At 37.3% G+C, this 19351-nt stretch overlaps 1 protein-coding gene across 1 annotated transcript in view; it reads left to right on the top strand.

The window, feature by feature from the left end:
- LOC136830178 (uncharacterized) overlaps positions 1-18579 on the top strand; it is a 61952-nt gene extending 43373 nt beyond the window's left edge. The window contains 13 exon segments of the mRNA XM_067089444.1: positions 939-1117; positions 2784-2922; positions 4889-5067; positions 5574-5900; positions 6508-6652; positions 7080-7122; positions 7125-7257; positions 7702-7885; positions 8364-8554; positions 8897-9116; positions 10288-10581; positions 12266-12344; positions 14993-18579. Of these exon segments, the coding sequence (XP_066945545.1) occupies positions 939-1117; positions 2784-2922; positions 4889-5067; positions 5574-5900; positions 6508-6652; positions 7080-7122; positions 7125-7257; positions 7702-7885; positions 8364-8554; positions 8897-9116; positions 10288-10581; positions 12266-12344; positions 14993-15585 (2706 nt within the window). The 3' untranslated portion in view covers positions 15586-18579.
- The last annotated feature ends 772 nt before the right edge of the window (positions 18580-19351 follow it).

Genomic DNA, 19351 nt, shown 5'->3' with positions numbered 1-19351 from the left:
TTAGGCAAAAGCTTTTCTCTCATTTGATATGCATTGCGTGAAGGGTCGTTGAATATTGTAATTAGATTTATGCTGGAGAGATATTAAAACATGCCGATTGTGTATCTCATAGTAACATTACCTGAGGTTAAGAGTGCTTAAGTTTTAAACACTTCTTTTTTTTTTGTTTTTGTGTATATATTTATGTATATGTCGATATACATATTACAAATATCGTTTAATATCTATTTCACCTTACCTCTGGAGTAGCTTACCCTAATAGGATCAATAAATGATAATTGCATCTGCCCCATTCATGATTCGAACCTAGGTCTTTAGTGTGATGAATGTCAACAGTATGTCATTATTTAAAGGCCTAGGTTCTAATTTTGGCCTAGGATAGATGCACTTATTTAAACAAAATTCCCCTTAGGAGTGAGGTAATCCCACGATATGCTGAATTCCAAATTAAATATTTGTAATTTGATATACGTGTATATATAACTCCGTAGTGGGGTAGTGCTGTCGGTGCACCTCATGCTGTGCACTGTAGGCATTACTTGACGTTCTTTGCAGCGTCCCTTCGGCCCGTAGCTGCAACCCCTTCCGTTCCTTTTACTTTACTTCTTGTCATATTCTCTTTCTTCCACCTTACTTTACACCCTCTCCTAACGATTAGTTCACAGTGCAACCTTTTGTTGTCAATTTCTGTTTCAGCTCTGAATGACCCTATAGGTCCCAGCGCTTGCCCTTTGGCCTAAATTCTCTATTCCATTCTATTCTAATATATGTGTATATATGATAAGTCATGAACGTGTATTTTTTTTTTTTTTAACGTTAGTTTAACCAGACCACTGAGTTAATATTAACTCTCCCAGGGCTGGCCCATGAACGTGTAAGTACCAATAATTGATGTTTATGCATATAAAGCTTACTTAATGGCTTTCCACCTCTTGCAGCCTTACCACAAAAAGTGCTTCAAGTGCAAGGTGTGCAAGCGTCCCCTCGACTCCATGGTGCACTGCGACGGCCCCGACAACGAGATCTACTGCAAACTCTGCTACGCCAAGAAATACGGACCCAAGGGCTACGGCTTTGCCGCCGGTGGTGGCGGTGTCCTCGTGGCCGAGAATATTCCGTAAGTGACCAGGAAGACGGTCATTGAATGACGCTCTCACTTCATTTCATTTCTTCTCCTTATTCTAGTTTTATTTGTTCCGACTCAGGAGACATTCATAGAATGGTCTTTTTTTTATTGTTCTGTTTTTTTTTGTGTACTTTTTCTCTTTATATGTTTTGTCATTTAATGTTTTGCTTTGTAATCAAGTTTGAAATTTGAACCTTTGAACCCTTAGGTGAAATTTTTTCTGTAGATGCATTTTTATTTTTTTGAATAAAGTAAAAACTTACATAAGCGAACTAAAATAACAGTAATGTCCATACGACACCTCTTCTTTCATTTTATAATAATAATAATAATAATAATAATAATAATAATAAATAATAATAATAATAATAATAATAATAATAATAATTTGTTTGCATGACGATGGGCAGCTCAATAGACAACTAGATATGTATCACGGAAATAAAGCAAAATCTATTTAAGTTAAAGTCATTAAATGTTGTCATTGAATATTAAGCACTTTTATACAAAGTTAGTAGCTTCTGTTCTCTTAGCTTTTAACGGTGAGTCATTACCATGAGTAAATACCATTGGTTCGGTTACCAACATTTCAACAAGTGAATCGCATTCTATGGTACAGGGGATACCATATGGTATCCTTTAGGTGTGGTATCATGGAACTCATGAACCGTCTCCAGATATGATAAGGATCGTCTTCAGTATTATTCATTTTCTTCGGAAATTCAAAAGAAAAGAAGATAGTAATTTGATACAACTTGCGACGTACCTGGATAGCTTAGGGAAGAAAATTCCGTCCTACTGATTTCTACACTCTGGAGTTGTAAATTCATTTGTTTCAGTAATTTTTCTGCTGATTTCGTTGTGTTTTGTGGTTTCTAAACGAGTATAAGTCAGAGTTGTCTTTTGTTTCCTGTGTTTGGTTCATTACTTTTCATCTGCGGTTTGCACAGGGTCACACTGAATTACTTTAGTGTGCATATCCGTTTCACAGTCTCGTTTTGTACATATTGGTCCTTTTACTTTTCTCGTTACTTGCGTCAATAACCTAGATGTTGTGACGCCAGTTTTGATGACCGTAAATCAAGCAATCATTTGGAAATAGTGTTTGTGCATTGTTGAGCAGAAGAATAAACTTAAAGGTTTGGTTTTTCGGCTTTTAAAAACAGTTTGTGCATTCATGCATTGTTTAGTTTTAGCAGAAGAATGAGCTTACCGGGTTAGTTTTTCCGCTTTTAAAAGCAGTATGCGCATTCATGCATTGTTTAGCTTTAGCAGAAGAATAAGCTTAAAGGGTTGGTTTTTCGGCTTTTAAAAACAAAATTCATGCATTGTTTAGCTTTAGCAGAGGAATAAGCTTAAAGGGTTGATTTTTCGGCTTTTAAAAACAATTCGTGCATTCATGCATTGTTTAGCTTTGGCAGAAGAATAAGTTTAAAGGGTTGGTTTTTCGGCTTTAAAAAGAAAATCGTGCATTCCTGCATTGTTTGGCTTTAGCAGAAGAATAAGCTTAAAGGGTTGGTTTTTCGGCTTTTAAAAACAAAATCGTTCATGCATTCATTTAGCAGAGGAATAAGTTTAGGGTTGATTTTTCGGCTTTTAAAAACAGTTTGTGCATTCAAGCTTATATTTAGGGAAGAATGATTTTTTTGGCTTTCAGAGGTGGCGAGGACATGCCTGGCGTGAATCCTGCTTCAGCCACCCTTGACGTGACCAAGATCAAAGCCGAAGAGGGCAAGGGCTGCCCTCGCTGCGGAGGCAAAGTCTTCATGGCTGAGGAGATCAACGTTAGGCAGAGGGTGAGCCAATTACTCCTTTATGTTAACACTGAGTGATAAAGATATTTTTGGTGATTAAATCCTGCGTTATTCTATATCAGTAATGAAGTGTTTTATTGCTATGGCGTAATTAATAATGAAGTTCTATAATAGATAATGGAATGTTATAATAATAATGGAAGTAGAGTGACTGTAAACAAGGAAACAGTGGTATTTTAAAGCAAGCTATTGAAAACTAAGATGTGCGGATTAAACCAACCTAAAACCTATGCTTAATAGTGAGAATCAAAATAGAAATAACATTTTCTGTGGCACTGGTAACTATTTTCAGTTGAGCATAGTTATTCGGTGGTTCATTTCCGTGAGTCTGAGGTTGCTGTCTCTTGTGTTATGCAGAGATAGTCATTTCAGAGACAGCCAATGGGCTTCGGCTTTGAAATGAAGTACATTCAGAGTTAGTTAACGAAGTTCAGCGAATTACTTTGGATCAATTGTATTTCAGAGAAATTAGAGTATAGAGCGATTTATGAAAACTGAAGGTACAAAAATGATTAGTTATGATCTTCAAACGGGCAAATATAAAACAAGTATAGAAGGTTTCCAAAGATTTTCCGAAGCAGAAAAAGTTTATATAGTTCACAGAATAGCTCAACAGATAACTAATACAATACTTTAGTGGTAAAATTAAGTTGTCAAAGGGTTTGACGAATCTCGTATTCAGTAAAGATGTTTGTAGTCGTAATAGGCGATTTAGCATATTCAATCTGCATATGTTAATAAGATATTGACCGTAAAAGAAATATCCGTAGGGTGCAGCTAATGGCCCGAACTGTGGACCTGTTCTGAATCACCATCGTTATAGATTTTCATTAAGTCGACGTGGCTTCCTAATCGGATACTGGGGTGCTGCCTCGATCTAGTTGCATATGTAATGCAGCAATTGCTAATTATGCAGTGATGAATTAACTCTTTTCTTTTCTCAGCGATGGCTCAACGGAGTGCTTCAGGTATTTTTTTTTTTTTTTTTGCTTTTGAATCGCTGTCGTCATAATATTTTGCTCAGAGATGTTATGTTTCTTCACCGCAAATGTTTTCTAAGTCAAGCAGCGTGTCCACAATGATTTAAAATTTTTTATACATATATATATAATATATATATATATATGCATACATATATACATATATATGTATATATATGTATGTATATATATATATATATATATATATATATATATATATATATATATATATATATATATATATATATATATATATATATATATATATATATGTAGATATATATATATATATATATATATATATATATATATATATATATATATATATATATATATATATATATATATATATATATATATATATATATATGTGTATATATATATATATATATATATATATATGAATTACCTGCAACTTATTGTTTAAATAATATATAAAGTATGAAGATCAGTGTACATACTTAAGTCAAGTGAATGAGTGAATCTCACTGTTGTGAAATGACAAAGTATATCCGTAGCAAAATTTAAGCCATAGCTGAAGAAGACTTGCTAGGATCTAATCGATGTCTATATTAATGTAGTCCGTTATTTAATGAGTAATGATTTTGAATCCAAGTGGAACAGTGGATTAAAATAATTTATCATATTGTTCCACATAAATTTTCTAGACCGTTAATGTTAGCTGGTAAGATCTGAGAAGGGAAAATCCGATGTAAAAAAATAAAAAAACCTAAACAAAGTAACAACAAAGGTTACTGGATAACTAGTCTGAACCATCTAAAAAATCAACGTGGATCTTAACAGTGCTTCGGAAAGGATTTAAAAAATCTCTCTAACTGCATATTTTAATGATAAGATCACACTCAGGAGCCACGGTATAGGCCTAAATTAAAACTTCGGGGGGAGAGAGAGAGAGAGAGAGAGAGAGAGAGAGAGAGAGAGAATAATATATTCTCCCTTCTTTCTAGTCATTCCACAAGCGTTGCTACAACTGCTGCTTCTGTCATCGTCCTTTGGACTCGGTCACTGGCTGCGACTCTCCTGACGGGGAGGTCTACTGCAAGCTCTGCTACGCCAAGAAATACGGCCCCAAGGGTTACGGCTTCGCCGCTGGTGGCGGTGGCGTTCTAGTAGCTGAGAACATCGGGTACGTCTTGCAATGGTTCTGTACTGTAACGAGATGTCCCCGGTACAGCCATGGGACGAATTACATGGGGAATACTTTAGTTGGCGTTGATATGAGTACCCACTATTATGATAGAATTTTTCATTTTATGTTTTTCGGAAAATAACCAGATCAATAAGAATATCCCCTTACGGAGTGCGGTGTTGGGGGAGTGCCGTCAGTGCACCTCACTTGGTGCACTGTAGGCATTAATGAAGGGTGCTTGTGGCGTCCTTTCGGCCCCTGGGCGCACCCAATTTTTAGCTTTGACGTTGCTTCCATTTCAGTTTCCTCTCTTCCTTTTTCCTTTCCAACCGCCCCAACTCCCTCTTTATGCTGCCTTGAGAGATGAATTGTTTATAATCTCGTAGTACTTGGCTTTATAACCTAATTTTTATGAAACGAATCAGTGAGAATTAGGTGTCCGTTGTTAGTTATGTTGATCAATGTTTAGTTAGGACTAACGAGTGTCAACTATCTCTCCCCAGTGGCATCGACGACACCAGTAAAATGGAGGCCAAGAAGGCCGACACCGGACGCCTCGACACTGCCAAGATCCAGGCCGAGAAGGGAAAAGGCTGCCCCCGATGCGGCGGCAAGGTCTTCATGGCTGAGGAGATGCACGCCAGAGGACGCAGCTACCACAAGCGCTGCTACAACTGCTGCCATTGCCACCGTCCCCTCGACTCCATGGTCGGGTGCGACGCTCCTGACGGCGAAATCTACTGCAAGCTCTGCTACGCCAAGAAGTACGGTCCTAAAGGCTACGGCTTTGCTGCCGGTTGCGGTGGCGTTCTGGTCGCCGAAAATATTCCGTGAGTGTGAGGTTGGGTCTGCGTAGTCTCTTGTCTTATGCAGAGATAGTCATTTCAGAGACAGCCAATGGGCTTCGGCTTTGAAATGAAGTGCATTCAGAGTTAACGATGAATGGGGAGTTTCTCTCTTTAAATGGAAACTGGAGAGCCATGTAGCCTAAGTCATCGTAAATAACAAGGTCACTGATGATTTGACAGAGTGTATGCATGAAAGCTTACAATTTTAAGACTAAGAGGTTCAGTTCAAGGGGTGAAACCTGAAAACAGATAAACTTAAAATGATAAAATGATTGGAAAGGGTCCCCATGATGGTAATAAACATGATTTTCACGAAAACATGATTAGAATCTAATTTCAAGTAATTAATGCAACTTTTCTATCAGAGAAAAATTTTTAAAATGGTTCCTAGAGAAGTACTTTGGCATTTATACGATAATTTTACAGAAAATAAAAATCAACTTGAAAATTGCTCCAATGGCTGTTTTTTTTTTCTCTCTCTCTCTCTCACCAAAGCATACTGTTGGTCGCTTGCAAATCCGGGAGAATAATTTCCTCTTATTACTTAAATGATTAAAATCTAAAATGTTTGTTCTTCGGTTGTTAACAGAGGTGGAAGGGGGGATGAAGGCAGTGAGTCAAAGGCTCTTATGGGTGCTATTGATACCACGAGCATCCCAGCTCCTCCAGGTGAGGGCTGCCCTAGGTGTGGAGGAAAGGTGTTCACCGCTGAGGAGAAACTCTCCAGGAACAAGGTATATTTCCAGACTTTTATCTCTCTCTCTCTCTCTCTCTCTCTCTCTCTCTCTCTCTCTCTCTCTCTCTCTCTCTCTCTCTATAACTCACATACGCAGATCACACTGTGTACCATTAGAAATGCCAAGAGAATACCGTAACCGCAGTTTCATCCAGTTAGTAATTTGTACAGATAATTCCCTTCTGTAGTTAGAGGTATCATGGATCCTTGTTACTATCGCAAGTTCATGTTTACCCACTTGGTTATCGATTTAGAGTTTTACTGATGCTCCCAGGATTATGTTCGAGAAACCTATTACATGTCACAATGTTTGTCCTACAAAAAGCTTCAAACAATCCCAGCAGTTATCAGAGGCATAATTTTCCCTTGAAGACCTTTCTTCTCTAGTTCCTGATCCACAAAATAATTTCCAAACGCCCCAACAGAAATGGCACAAGCGCTGCTACAGCTGCAGGGAGTGCTTCAGGCCCTGGATTCCATGGTCTTGTGCGATGGCCCAGACGGCGACATCTATTGCAAGCTCTGCTACGCCAAAAAGTATGGTCCCAAGGGCTACGGCTTCGCCGCTGGTGCTGGAGGTGTCCTCGTTCCCGAAAACTTTGCGTAAGTTGACTTACGTAAGTTTTGGGGGGAATTAGGATAAGTAATTCTGAAATCGAAGTGCAGTAAGGGCTGGGTCTAGTGTTGAGAAAGTTGCATCACTTACAAGTCTTAAAGTTAATGTCTTCATTCAATTATAGTTCAAACTCAAAAAGCGTGACCTTTTATTAAAGAAAGAATTGGCGTTAGTTAGTTTCAATGAAACAGAGTTTTTCCAAATAACATTCGCATAACCAAATCTTTACACAGCTACCGCACTTTCAATGGTGATTGAAAATCAACGGATGATAAGAAGGCGAACAAGAGTATAAAAAAAAAAACTATCAAAGAACGTATATTTCGGCTGTGCACGAGTGCATGACATTTTCCTTTTTTGGCTAGAGATCAGGACAAGTCTTTCCCTAAATGCTTTTTCTTCTTCTTAACATTATTTTCTCCAAATTCCAGAGGAGAAGACGACTTCGATTACTTGGGTCTTGAATCTGAAGACGGTGTTCCTAAGCAGCGCCCTGCTAAGGCTGCCTTCACTGTGCTTGATGTGACCAAATTCCCTGCCAAGGAGGGTCAGTCTCGCTGCCCAAGATGTGGCGGTGCTGTCTTCCAGGCAGAGGCTATGCCCTGCAGAGGCAAGGTAAGGAATCCGAGATTGACCTAGTATTGTAATTCTTAAAGTTAATAAGCAGCCCTGGGGAGGTGGCGATTGACGGTTCCTATGGAGTTTTATTTTAGGACATGAGCATTGCCACTTATGAGGAACAAAATGGCTGGGACACTGATGAATGACTCCTGGTCCATCCAATTATTAGTAATATCGGGAAATTTTTATTTATGATACTGGTTCGGGTTCAGTTGCTTATATTCCTAATTCTTACATATCTCATAAAGGATTCGAGTACTCAGTTTCTGTTTAATGACATTCGTATCGCTGAAAGATACATACATCGTGACTCTCACTGATGACTGACATTCCTTCTTGCAGCGTCGGAATGTCAACAAAGCGCAATAATATTTAAGTTCTCGAACAGTTGCTCCGCTAACCAAACCAGACTTATTTTGGTCTAATTTCATGCACCGTCAGAAAATGAAGTCTCCCCCTCTCCTATTTCCAGGAATGGCACAAGCGCTGCTACAACTGCTGCGAGTGCCATCGGCCACTGGACTCGATGCTCTCCTGCGATGCCCCTGACGGCGAAATCTACTGCAAGCTCTGCTATGCCAAGCGCCACGGACCTAAGGGCTACGGCTATGGACACATGCCAGCTCTTGTTAGCCTTGGCACTGAAGATGGTTGCCCCATGCCGTAAGTATCATCCGTTTCTCTTGGGACGTTGATGCTCAGGAGAAATCGGTTTTAAATACTTAACCAGGTTTCCTTAATATCATGGTTCACTAACCAGACTTATTTTTTTAAGCATAAAATTATGCATATCAACACAGATGTACTTGACAACTAATTGCCTCTCATTATCTATAAAATGAAATTCTTTGGTTCCGGTCTATTTATGAGCGTGGAAAAGGATCTCATCGCTATTTTCTTTTTCGTGCTTTTCACCAGACTGATTTCTAAACAGTTACCAAGTCTGCGTATGTTAAAATGCGCTTTACGCAACTGGCGTTCTTTACATTTGGATCCTCTTTGCAGAACTGACATCAGGCAGTTCGGCTTCGGTGGCAAAGGTCCTCAGCCCCAGGCTCCCAGGCAAGCTCCTCCTCCCCCAGGCCCCCCACACATGAGGACCCCAGGAGGAATGCCTACCCCACTCGTCGGAAGTTACCCACCTCAGCAGGTACATACTATAATCTCCCCTCCGAAGCCTATGCCCATTGACCAAGGCATCCCGGTCCCCCGCGGCTTTGAATCGGTGAGGATTACGAGCTCTCTTTCAACCTGCCCTTTTTTCTGTCACTGCAAAAAAAAAAGAAAGAAAGAAAAAAAAAAGCATTTTTGAGAAAGTCTAAACCAATGCTCCTCTTTTTATGGGGCCCTTTTTATTTTTTTTGGAATGAAGTTATGAAAAATATGATGAATCTGAATCAGAAGTTTTCTTTTTTATTCGCTCTCTCTCTCTCTCTTCCTTTTTATTCTCTCTCTTTAAATGAGGAGAAAAAATAATCTTTTTATGTTTGATTTACTGCTAGCTGAAATATATGTTGTTTCTTTTCTTTTGCACTTTCTTTGCTTGACCGTTTAACATTGCTTATGTTTATTGCTTCTTATCTCTGTTGCCAAAATATGGATGTTTTATTTTACTGTATGTTATTGTTTTATTTTTCTTAATAATATCTATTCTTATATGTACTCTTTCCACGCATATAACGCTACACTACACTGCTTTAGACCACTGCACTACAACTGACACTCACAAGCTCACTTATACTACAGTGCCTGCACAATAGCATGAATTATAATTGCTCTTTTAATCAGCTTGAAGCCGATTTAGTTATTACTTTAGCAGTTGTTAATACCACGTAGTAAAGCATTCAAGTAGCAAAAACATGCCAAAAGAACAGTGATCAGCCATTTAGAAAGCTTCGTCTGCACCATTTTCTTATCTTTTTTTTATTTTCTTTAGTTCATAGTTCATTTCGCTTACCGCAGCTAGCTCATCTTCCTTAAAAGCAAATCAGAAATTCAGAAAAAGAATAGCAGTGAAGCAAGCAAGGGCAAGCATTGAAAGATTTTCCTTAGGTATGCAAAGGACCATGAACAGGGCTTGATGCTTTCTCTCCCACGCAGACTTTCTCACAGGAAACATGACTGCAGACAGTATTTTCCATAGAATACTCTAGCACACGAAACAGATGCTCACACGGCAAAGATCAGCACTGACACGGTGCCAGTAAAGTAACTTTGTCCGGGTAAGCAAAACATCTACAACATATGTACGCTCCACACAAAAACAGAACGGTTAAACTAGGACACTGAACAAGCCTAGAGTACACCCCCACAGTTAAAACTGACAGACACAGACAGAATCAAGCAGAGAAAGTATCAGAGAAAAATCTAACCGAACTCCTGACTTTTAAACACAGTCTGCTACACACTGGGGTTTGGGCCCTGTCCAGGCTCAAGGAGGAAGCAGCCAAACTGTAACTGTTCTTCAGTCAGCAGCTTCCTCCAGCAGTCAGTCTTCCTCTCACCAGGTAAATGTTCAAGGGTCGTCCACTAGCCAGGTGACTGTTCGGGAGTCCTCCTCTCAGGAATCGTCTACTGTCCACCACACAACAACAAAGGTTGTAACTAAGGTACAGGAAGTACACGAACACAGCAGTAGCAGCAGCAGCAGCACTGTTGTTACGGCTAGTGTCGTGGGAGGAGAGTCCCAGGTAGGGAGAGAACCCCCACCCCTCCCTCCCTCCTCCCTTTGATAGAGCCCCCCTTTTGTGAGCCTAGATCAAGTCCTCCAACGAACAGTAACGGTGTATCTGCTTACTGAAGTGACTTCTTTTTTATCCCCTCCCGAATGTATTGCACTTTGAAGTCTCTGACCTTTCCGCTTTGCATGAGGTGTCTCCCCAAGGTACCCAAGGTAAGTATTTTCAAAGCACTTTCCAGAATCACCGCAGAACTAAATAAGGAATGATGCCTGGGTGGCTAAGCCTACTTGACCTGCAAGGAAAAAAATGACACTTAGAATCAGTTGTAATTCAATTATGAGTCTCCTTTCTTAGATTGATTAAATTTTATAAGATTGTCAAGACCCCCTTCTTGCCTCCTCTAGCTGAGATCACGATTGTGGTTAATTGTTTTTCTTATGCTAACAAATGTATTTTGAAAAGAACCCTCAGATTATCCAGTTGCTCCATCAGTTTTCCCTTATTTATAGCATTGAGTTTAACTCTCTCTGTATATATATATATATATATATATATATATATATATATATATATATATATATATATATATATATATATATATATATATATATATATATATAACATATAACACACATATATATACATATATGTATACGTATATATACATGCATATATATGTATATATATATATATGTGTGTGTGTGTGTGCGAATATATATGTATATATACACATGTGTATGTATGTATACGTATATATATGCATATATATAAATTGTGTGTATGTGGTGTATGTGTATATACAGTATGTGCCTATGTACATATTAATATAACTGAAATATTAGAATTCTGAGTTTGAATGGTTTTAAACTCATTTTCAGAACTGATTAAATTTCTAATATATAAAGATCATTTACATATTTGTAAGATGCTGCAATGTAGTTAAAATGTTGATTGACGTGCAATGTGTACAACAAAGAGGGGTTACACATTTTCGGCACACACTACCTAAAAGGTACCTGAAGTAATGACCTACAAAATGTAATATTTTCAAGTACAAGTACCTTCTTAAAGAATAATGCTAATAGTTAAGTAATTTGATGAAAAATGAGCGAATTTCTTAGTACTCTTCTGTTCTGGGAAAACGTTACGGAAGTTATTCCAAACGAACCTTTAATTCATGAAATTGCTTGAATGAAGTGTTCATAACGATAAGCTGAACTGAAATGACAATGAGTATGAGCTTATATTTATACATATATATTATATATGTATTTATGCATACACACACACACACATGTATATATATATATATATATATATATATATATATATATATATATATATATATATATATATATATATATATATATATATATATATATATATATATATATATATATATATATATATATATATATATATATATATATATATATATATATCTGTGCGTGTGCGCGCGTGTGTTTGTGCGTGAGTGAATGGGAGGTTTTGGACGCCTTAGAGCTTATGCTTACGTATGTATAATTGTACGAGCATTATTGATTTATTGACCTACGCGGGGATTCAATTTTTTTCTTTTTTGTATAAGTGCATGATGATATTTGGAAATGAATATTTATTTTGCCCGTATGTGCGTGCATGACCGTCAACACTCATTCTTTGTCTGATGCCAATCACCCGTACTCCTCTCCAGGGCCAAGTCACCAAAATCATCACAGGAGTTCACATGGATGGAGGCAGCCCCGTTCCCATCGTTGCAGGTGTCTCCTCAGGTATGAGAGAAATTGTTGGCTTTACGTAATAAGTCGTCCGGGGTAGTTGTAAGGTAATGTTTTCTTTTAAGGTAGTAAGGGGTTGCCACACACTGTGTTTCTCGTGAAACGGCCAGGCAGTTGTGGTTGCTCTCCTGCATTTTGAACGAAGAGTTTTTTTTTTGTGTTGTTCGCTCTACCAGTGATTCTTAAAGAGAAACGCATTAGAATGTCATACTGTATGTCTATATAGATTCAGCAACTGACATTTCATTTTTCTTTATTTTTTTTTGTTTAAACGTTTTAATATGTATTGTTCGACTATTCATACCAAATCGACTTAACGATATGTTTCTCATTATTTAAAAAGCTTAGTCGTGCCATTAAAGCGGATCTGATTCTTAAGATAAAACATTGACATCAAAAGGATCATATTGCCTTGCTCTTGGAACCCAGTACACTTTAACTGGAGATTCAAACATTGCGAAGAGCGCAAAATTCATCAAGAACTAATTAAATTACTGTTTGCAGAATTCCATCAGAGGAGTGGTAATTGACTTGGATTCTGCATTGGACGTTATTATCAAGCGAAGATGAAAATTTTAACTTCTCTGTATTGTTTTTCTAAAGTACGAAAAAGAATCTCAAACGTTTAAATTTCGACTGTAAAGAAACAAAATCCTGCTACGAAACCTCGTTTTTGACAGACACTGCATTCTGGCTTTGAAAGATTCACGTGTTTTGTAAAAATGACTTGATTTGTAGTTTATTACTTTCCTTAATGAGCTTCAGAATGAGGGTTTTGTTATTCATTGCTTTCATTTACTTAAATTTGAACGAGAAATTTAACAAATACCTGTAGGGTTAGTTCTGGAGAAAGCTAAGACTTCATTTACGACGAAGAGTGTTACTTGCCTTCATTTGACCGATGATAAACAAAACAGGTTTTAAATAAGAAGAGTTTTGCGGCTTTTCTTGTCGTTTTTAATTACAGCCACGATACTCAATTCACTTCTGATTGATTAAACTTTGATACAGTTGTGATTGCCATGGTCAGATAAATTCGAATATTGTTCCGACTACGAATTTTTTTTTAATGTTTTAAGAACATGAATGTAAATCACATAATATAGATATATATATATATATATATATATATATATATATATATATATATATATATATATATATATATATATACATATATATATATATATATATATATATATATATATATATATATATATATATATATATATATATATATATATTACACACATATATATGTGTGTGTGTGAGTTTATGTGTGTGTGTGTGCAGGGGGCTGTTTAAAGTTGTTTCACAATTTGTGTCTGGACCGTTTCAGTGGAACACAGTGAATTATTGAAAAATTAGAGGACAGTGCTATTTAACTTATTCATTTTTTTCAGTATATTTGTAATTATAATATTCTTTGATCTTTCCAAGTCAATCTTACAAAATATAAATATTAAAAGGTCACATCTAATACGGTTACAGCCTGAAGGTAAAAGCCCATTTTTTTTTTACTATACTTTAATGAAATTCAAATTCTGAGAATCTTCAATAACCCATAACAGTAAACGAAACGTCCTTCTATGCCGTGAGGCATTAAACTCCCTCGATAAACTCTGGCCCCTCATTCCACACAAGTACACGCACGTTCCCAAAAGACATTCGTCTGTGAGAGGACACTTGTGATAACTCATGTGCCCTAACTGAGATGCGCTTCTCCAGTGCCCTAACTATCTCTCTCTCCCCCCTCTCACATGAAATCAGCTTTCACTTTTGGCCCTCCCCAGGTTTTGATGCTGTTAAAGAGCCATTAACCCGTCGCACTCTGAAAGGAAAATATATATATATATTTTTTTTCTTCTTTTCACTTTTATCTGCCAGGCTTCTTAGCATCTTTTCTTGAACTAAAATGGTTGTTCTTATGATTTGTTTGCTGTACCTTGTTACATTATTATATCAATTCTTTTTCTTTTGATTTTTATGGAAGGCCGTTGACATCTTCTCTGCAAGTTCGTTATTACTTATGTTGGTTACATTTTCTCTGCAAGTCCATTAGCATTTATGATTGCTTTGCAAATTGGTTATGTTTTCTATTATTTTGCCATCCGACGTTATTTTCACACTTACATGGAACACGAATTGAAGCTATTTTGTTTTGATAAGCCTTTTTTCGGCGTTTTCACCTTTCCCCATTGTGTGACAGACTAGTTGTCTCGAAAAGAAAACGTTATCACTTTTGCAACAAGATCTCTTCGAGACTGTTCCCTGAAAATCCTACGACATACAGTTTTTTCGAAAGCAAACAAACAAGCCTCGATTTATGGTTTCAGATAACTCGGAATAGAAATCTTTTTCCTAATTCAGATTTAATGCCATGACTTTTCCCTATCTGAAGCCATATGGACATTAATTGCCTAACTTGTGTTAGATAATTGATGGCTTTTTGATGTCTTACTTTATTTTTTGTCAAATCACAATCAGCAAATTAAATGCTCCCTTACGAGGACATAGAATACCATGTTCCATGTAGAGTGTAAAAGAAATAGCGAAGGAGAGATATTTTCCTTTTACAGTCATTTAATTTGGTTCCCGTTGTGTGTGTTTTCGTTTTCGTTTTTCTCTTTTACCTCCCCCAGGTTACAGGAATGACTTTATGCCTAATTACCCTGATGACCAAATGTACGTTCCCGACGGTAACCTTGCCTTCCAAGACTCACAAGCTAACATACCCCCAGAGATGCTTGCTGACATGGTTGCCCATCAGTCAGCAATTGCTGCCCAGAATGCGCAGATGATGATAAGCCAACAGCGCTCTCTGATGCCCTATAACGATCGCAATTCGGAAGTTTCCTCTCACCATCACTCTTCCGCTGCGGCGATTAGCTCTCAACATCAGACTCACATGGAGTCAGTTCACGTGCAACAGATAAGCATGACTTCTGAATTCTCTTCATCATCTCACTCTGAACAACAGATGTATTCCCACACCCAGTCCGTGTCTGATCCTATGTCTGATTCTCATCCCGCTTCCGCTTTTCACCCTGAATTTGAACTGCAGAAGAGGAGGAGGACTCAGAATGAAGACCTCCTGCCTGAACCTGGGGAACCCTTGCACGACCAATACCAGGAGGACGCCAGTGAGTTTCTTGAGCCTGAAGACGAGGGTTTTTCTCCAGGTCCTCATCCATCCGTGCAGTATCAGGAGATTCACGACGCCTCCGATATGTAGAGGACAGGCATCACTAACCTACAAGACTTGCAGGGAGTCCCAGTGTCTCGCAGACCTTCGAAGACCAGAGTTGTGCTGTTTCTCAAACTTCGAGGAAATTTTACCTTTTTTTTTTTGCCACAATCCTTATCAGATAATTCTCATTTAGGATGATTCTATTGGAACACTCTCCTTTTAGTTGTATAGCTAAAGTGATTACCTTACTTTTAATTGGTGTGAATAAAGATATATAGTGAATATAATTATGATGACGAAACACGTAACGATATGAGAGCATGCGAATGTGTGCCACAAATATCATAAACAATTATATGAATTATATTATACTATAATTGACATAAACATATGTTGTTAATACATTTTAGCCCTCTGATTTATTTTCTTATTCACTGCCTTATTGCACGTTTCCAATGAATAAACCCTCGGGTAGGCTAACAAGGTCACAAGTCATCAGCGGAACTCATTGGGCGTAAGGTAGTTCTAAATTCGATTATCTTTTAATAAGTTCAGAATTACGAGTTCTATGACAGCTGCATCTGTTTATGGTAACTATAAAGTTTTTTTTTATAGAATCAGTACATCCTTTGAACGTTCACTTTCAGGATAATTCAGCTTAGAGGAAACAACTTGCGGTCAGGCCTTCCAAAAATAGTGTTATACATCATTAAAATAAAATAACAATCTTGGAGGGTTTTCGTTAATCCGAACGAACGAACGATGTCGTTAAGTCAAGGGGATCAAGAAGACAATCAAGCAAATAAGATAACTAAGAAGTGGTCTTCAAGTTCGGCAAACACAGACGGCTCATCAGCAGAACACTTTCTATTTGCCTGCCCGATTGTGTACAGATTCATCAAAGTTACTCATTCCGAAATATTTTCAGATTCTTATTCTTAAATTAGGAGAGCAAATATCTAATGGTCTATTAAAGATACGGAGATTTAAATCAATATAAATTTAAATCTTTTTCACTTAATCTCTATGAGTAATATTAAAAGGATTAGTTAAACTGTACATAGATCAGAAATTTTATGGATAATGAAAAAGAGACCTATAGCTCAAAATAAACAAGTAGGTAGAACAAATAAATAGACAAATAAGTCAACAGAGTTTACTATGAGCAAAATATTCTTTCCACATAAAATAGATTTAAGAACCTTTTAAACGAAAGATGTTTTTGTTCTGCCGGACTTGAAAACCATTTTTGGAAATGTTGCACCGTGACTGGTTGTAACGAATCCAAGTCTGCCAACCAAACTGGAGACTTGGTGCTTGAACATACTGCTTTTTTAAATAGATAAATCTAGAAGATGCATGATACTGGATATTCTAATAAAAGGCTTTTATGATATTAGATTATCATCAGGTAATATTGCAAATTCGAGACAAACTGAGAACAGCCTGAAAGGCACAGTCTGAAATCAAACTGGTTGTTGAAATGATATTTATACTTCCGCGGCGTATTAAGTGTATATCGACCTGATCAAAACGACATAGTGCTCTATTTTACCATATGCGTTTTACAACAGGACATAGAAAATTCTTTTCGCTATGGATGAAAGGCAAACTTAGCGGAAGTGGAAGACTTAAGCCTTTTAAAAAATAAGATACGAAGTGAAGGATACTCCCATTGTATCCCTCCTTTCCACAGAATGCGGTATAATGGGATATTAAAATGAAGAGCGAAAATCAGTTTCTTATCAATTCCAGATACTTAACAGAGCCATCCATTCAGTAGCTTAGCCGTTGAACGCGTGAGGAGTGCGAATGTTATCTGAAACATGGAAAGGCAACGCATGCAGTTGATTGTTGTTTGTATTGGTTAAAACAGGCCGCATTCAGACATTTATCTTGAGCTCAGAAAGAAAATTATATGAATGGCGCGTAAACTCTGCGTAAGTGGAGCTTATAGACGCAAAGGAGAAAAAGATCAGAATACTAGGTCTTCGAACTTATTGTAAGAGAGATGTCTGAATACGGCTCTCGACTTTATCATTCTTAGGGGTTACGTGATTAGATGTAGGCGAACATATTTAAGGAAAAGGAGGCGTGTGGATGAGAGTGCAAAAGAAACAGAATACGTGGGTAAAGGAAGCAATTAGTATTCATTCTGATAAGCTATTCTTAATCAGTATTTCAAAGTCGAAAATATGAGTTGCAAGAACGCCGAACGAACTGGTCCAATGAGTAATCTATTTTCAAATCATTGCACGATCGAAGATTCGTAAGAAAGTCACCGACTTCAGCAATGGTTCCGATCCCTTTTAAACACGTACTTAAGGGGACAAGCGTTTCTAAAGGGGATCGGAGTCTACAAAGTCGCTCATAGTGTTTATTCCTTCTTTAATTTTCTTCTTTTGTATACGTTATTGTGCCTCGTACAAGAACCTGAGATTTTTGGGCTCCCTTTTGAGCCTTGTGAAATAGAGCGAGCATTACTGGCTCTTGTATGATAGCAGCGAAGTCTAGTCTTCCCTGAGTATGAGGTAGTCAACCTTTCAGCTTATTGATCTGTTCTAAGTTGGAATTTGAAGCATCAGTGCCGATATTTCTGGCATTTCTATGTCCGTATCTCTGCAAGCAAAAATCCCAGATGTTATCGTCGAAAAGGAATGATACCAAAATGTAAACACCTGAGTGCTGTTTAGATTTTGACATCAGCTCTCGTAAGCTGAGAGCAATTGACTGGAAATACTGCTGTGGATGAATAGACTTCTAGTTAAAGTATATGGCATTTCTCCTTTCATGATTATCACTAATTTCATAGCTACTACTTTTGCTTCTGTCATTTTTTTGTATAACTTATTAAGGTCAACTGGTTACTTGGCATTATATAATTTTTTGGTCAGCCTAGTCCAACGTTATGTCGTGTTGTTTGTATTTAGATTTAGACTTTGTTGCATATCTCAAGCTGTTAGCAACGAAACAGGCTTTATATCTATTATCTCACTCTGTGCATTTGTTTTCATTAAATATTAAATGTTTTCACACTCAGCTGGCTTTCACTCTCTAACCTTTAGCTGGAGGAAATGCAATGGGGATAGACGTTCAAAAAAAGGGTTGGACACGAGTTTTTAAATATGAACATGACTGAATTTATCATGATGGACATCTTGAATGTAAAACTATTAAGTCACTGAACTGCATCTTATGGCATCTTTCTGCAATCTCTGACTCCGGCCAGAGTGCAATAAGAGAAAAATGTGGCAAATTAAAACAAAGAACGCGTCTAAAATCGTACTCAGAAGAAAACTTGGTAAAGATCTCCCTCGGAATTTATGTTGTTTTAAAGTATATTGGTACAATAATGCACGAGAAATTTACTCAGGGCGCTTAAGACATCAGATCATTTGGCCATCTGAAATATTACATCTGAAGAAGTCAAACTCAATTGCTACAGCGACCTAGAGTTTATTAAGAATATATCAAGCGACCCATGAAACGCATGAGTAAAAGGGACGAGTGCAAAGCATTAATAACAATGTTACTAATCATGATAATGATGATAAATTGGCTGTTTGGGTTTTACCTTATTTCTTGGAACTGCCACTTCCATACACGTGACGCCTCTTCATCTAGACCAGTACATCAAAGGTTTAGTGTGTTACAGTAAGTTGAGGACGATGACGGGACTTGTTAACCTTACTAGAGAAGTAAGCTGTGCACAAATGTACAGTATGTACTTCCAAATATGGATATAATCTTAGAGGCAAAACACTTGGTCCAAGGATAATTTGGTTAGGCATATCGACCAAATTGGCATATA

The sequence above is a fragment of the Macrobrachium rosenbergii genome, chromosome 4, assembly GCF_040412425.1.
Source record: "Macrobrachium rosenbergii isolate ZJJX-2024 chromosome 4, ASM4041242v1, whole genome shotgun sequence".
NCBI lineage: Eukaryota > Metazoa > Arthropoda > Malacostraca > Decapoda > Palaemonidae > Macrobrachium > Macrobrachium rosenbergii.
This window is presented reverse-complemented; position numbering and strand designations above follow the sequence as displayed.